Below are 2,472 nucleotides of genomic sequence, written 5' to 3'. Positions count from 1 at the left end.
TGTCTTACTTGACCAGACTAAGAACATTCCAACCAAGGAATGAATTAGTCACTAAAAGGATTGACCTTGCGCTAACTTCAGATGAAATATAAAAGCCACTAGTTTGTCTAATAAATAGACCATGGAAATAACAGTTTGGGGGTGGCATTTTTGCTCCTAATGATTGCATCAATACGACACAAGGAAGCGGTTGTGTGTCAGGGTCTGTGAGGTTGGAGCTGGTACAGAAGCTGCAGTCTTCCTCCGCCCAGCACTGGAGACACTCACTCTTTCCAGGGCTGCCGTCCCATGTGGGTCATACGGGTTCCTCCCCCGTCTTTAATACCCCTCCCTCCCTCCCCCTTTCCTCCCCCCTCCCCAGACCGCACAGACAGCACCCTCAGTGATGTCACAGAGCTGAGTTTTCCAGTCGCTGCATATTTTTAGGTTTTCGGGGTGGAATTTCTTCCTGTGAAACGAGGGTCTGTGATGTGAGTGAGGGTCTGTGTATCGCCGCCGTCCAAACACAGTGTGGGCCCAACCTGCACCTGAAGGCTCTCGTCTTAGACCTGTACCTAAACTCTCCTCTCTCTCTCTCTCCCCTCTCTCTCTCCCCTCGCTCTCTCCCCTCGCTCTCTCGCTCTCCCCTCGCGCTCTCTCTCTCTCACTCTCTCTCTCTCCAGTTTTGGAAAGCGATCCGCAGGGAGCCTGAGACGTGGTTGTGAGTGCATCGTTCTGGAACCTTCCGAGATGATCGTGGTGAGTCCTGGCACCCAGCCCCACCACGTCACACAGACACACACACCAACCACAGCACATTCACACACACACACGCACACTCCTATACAAGAAGCTTTACCAGGACCAGACGTGGGCGTCCCAGCAGGAAGAGAGAGGGGACACACACATCTCTGTGTGGACTGTCAGCATGTCACCCCTGCCGTAAAGAGTATGTGTGACCATGCAGTCGTCCAGGTGTACATGCTGCACCAGGGGAACATGTACGTACTGGAGACATGGCTGTGTGTTAACAGCACGGCCATGACCACAGGTATCTGGCTGTGGTTTCTCCTGCTGGGAGACTTTTGACCTAGTTTGGTGGAAAATGAAGTGTTGTCGCAGATCTCATTGTGGAAGAAGTTAGAACAGCAGTGGTGTTTTAAACAGACATGAGCAGATGCTGATGATCTGGAGGGCTGGAGGGGTGACACATCTGCAGACGTCAAGTCACTGTCATTTTCACCCTCTGACGTGTGAAAGTGCACACACAAACACTCACACACATACACACACACACACACACTCACACAGAATGGTGGACACACAGGCACGCAGAACAGTGCACCCCTGATTCTCTCTCTGTTACCCTAAATCCTCCCATTGTGTGGTTTGAATAGGGAGATCACACATCACCTCTCATGATGTGAAATCATCGCGGTGTGTTTGTAGGTGCCGTCACCTCAGCTGGTATGCAAACAAACAAGAGATAAGTCCTTTTGACCAATCAGCCTCCACAAGACTCCCTTTCTCCTGTCCTGCTGTGGAACATTACCACCATCACTACTTCCTGGTTTAGCCCCTTAGCTATTATGGGAGACAAACCAACCTATAATTACTGGAGAGAGAATGACTTTGGGGTGCTATGATACAGATACGTCAGCCACCGGCTACACACACACACACACACACACTTCCACAGCTCCCCTGCTGTTGCCATAGCAGCAGTTGGTATGGCGGAGGGAGAGAAGGGAGATTTGATGTGTAATCCCAAAGGCTGAGAGCTGTGAAATGTGAAGCTGCAGTGACAGAGAGGGATGAGAGAGCTGCCTGGAAACTGCCTTCAGTCTGCCTCTCTGCCTTCAGTCTGCCTCTCTGCCTTCAGTCTGCCTCTCTGCCTTCAGTCTGCCTCTCTGTCTTCAGTCTGCCTCCCTGCCTTCAGTCTGCCTCTCTGCCTTCAGTCTGCCTCCCTGCCTTCAGTCTGCCTTTAGTCTGCCTTCAGTCTGCCTCTCTGCCTTCAGTCTGCCTCCCTGCCTTCAGTCTGCCTTTAGTCTGCCTTCAGTCTGCCTCTCTGCCTTAAGTCTGCCTCTCTGCCTTCAGTCTGCCTCCCTGCCTTCAGTCTGCCTTTAGTCTGCCTTCAGTCTGCCTCTCTGCCTTTAGTCTGCCTCTCTGCCTTTAGTCTGCCTCTCTACCTTCAGTCTGCCTCTCTACCTTTAATTTGACTTCAGTCTGCCTGTCTGCCTCCAGTCTGCCTCTCTGCCTTCAATCTGCCTCTCTGTCTTCAGTCTGCCTCTGCCTTCAGTCTGCCTCTCTACCTTTAATTTGACTTCAGTCTGCCTCTCTGCCTCCAGTCTGCCTCTCTGCCTTCAATCTGCCTCTCTGCCTTCAGTCTGCCTCTTTGACTTCAATCTGCCTCTCTGCCTTCAATCTGCCTCTCTGCCTTCAGTCTGCCTCTCTGCTTCAGCCTCCGCCACCAGAATGTCACACCAGACAGAT

At 52.0% G+C, this 2,472-nt stretch overlaps 1 protein-coding gene across 1 annotated transcript in view; it reads left to right on the top strand.

Annotated features, from left to right (window-relative positions):
• Window positions 1–1,068, top strand: part of LOC134032900 (rap guanine nucleotide exchange factor 6) — a 36,618-nt gene extending 35,550 nt beyond the window's left edge. The window contains exons 5-6 of the mRNA XM_062476953.1: window positions 663–738; window positions 928–1,068. Of these exons, the coding sequence (XP_062332937.1) occupies window positions 663–738; window positions 928–1,068 (217 nt within the window). The remainder of the gene's footprint in view (window positions 1–662; window positions 739–927) is intronic.
• The last annotated feature ends 1,404 nt before the right edge of the window (window positions 1,069–2,472 follow it).

The sequence above is a fragment of the Osmerus eperlanus genome, chromosome 13, assembly GCF_963692335.1.
Source record: "Osmerus eperlanus chromosome 13, fOsmEpe2.1, whole genome shotgun sequence".
In the NCBI taxonomy this organism is placed as follows: Eukaryota; Metazoa; Chordata; class Actinopteri; order Osmeriformes; family Osmeridae; genus Osmerus; species Osmerus eperlanus.
This window is presented reverse-complemented; position numbering and strand designations above follow the sequence as displayed.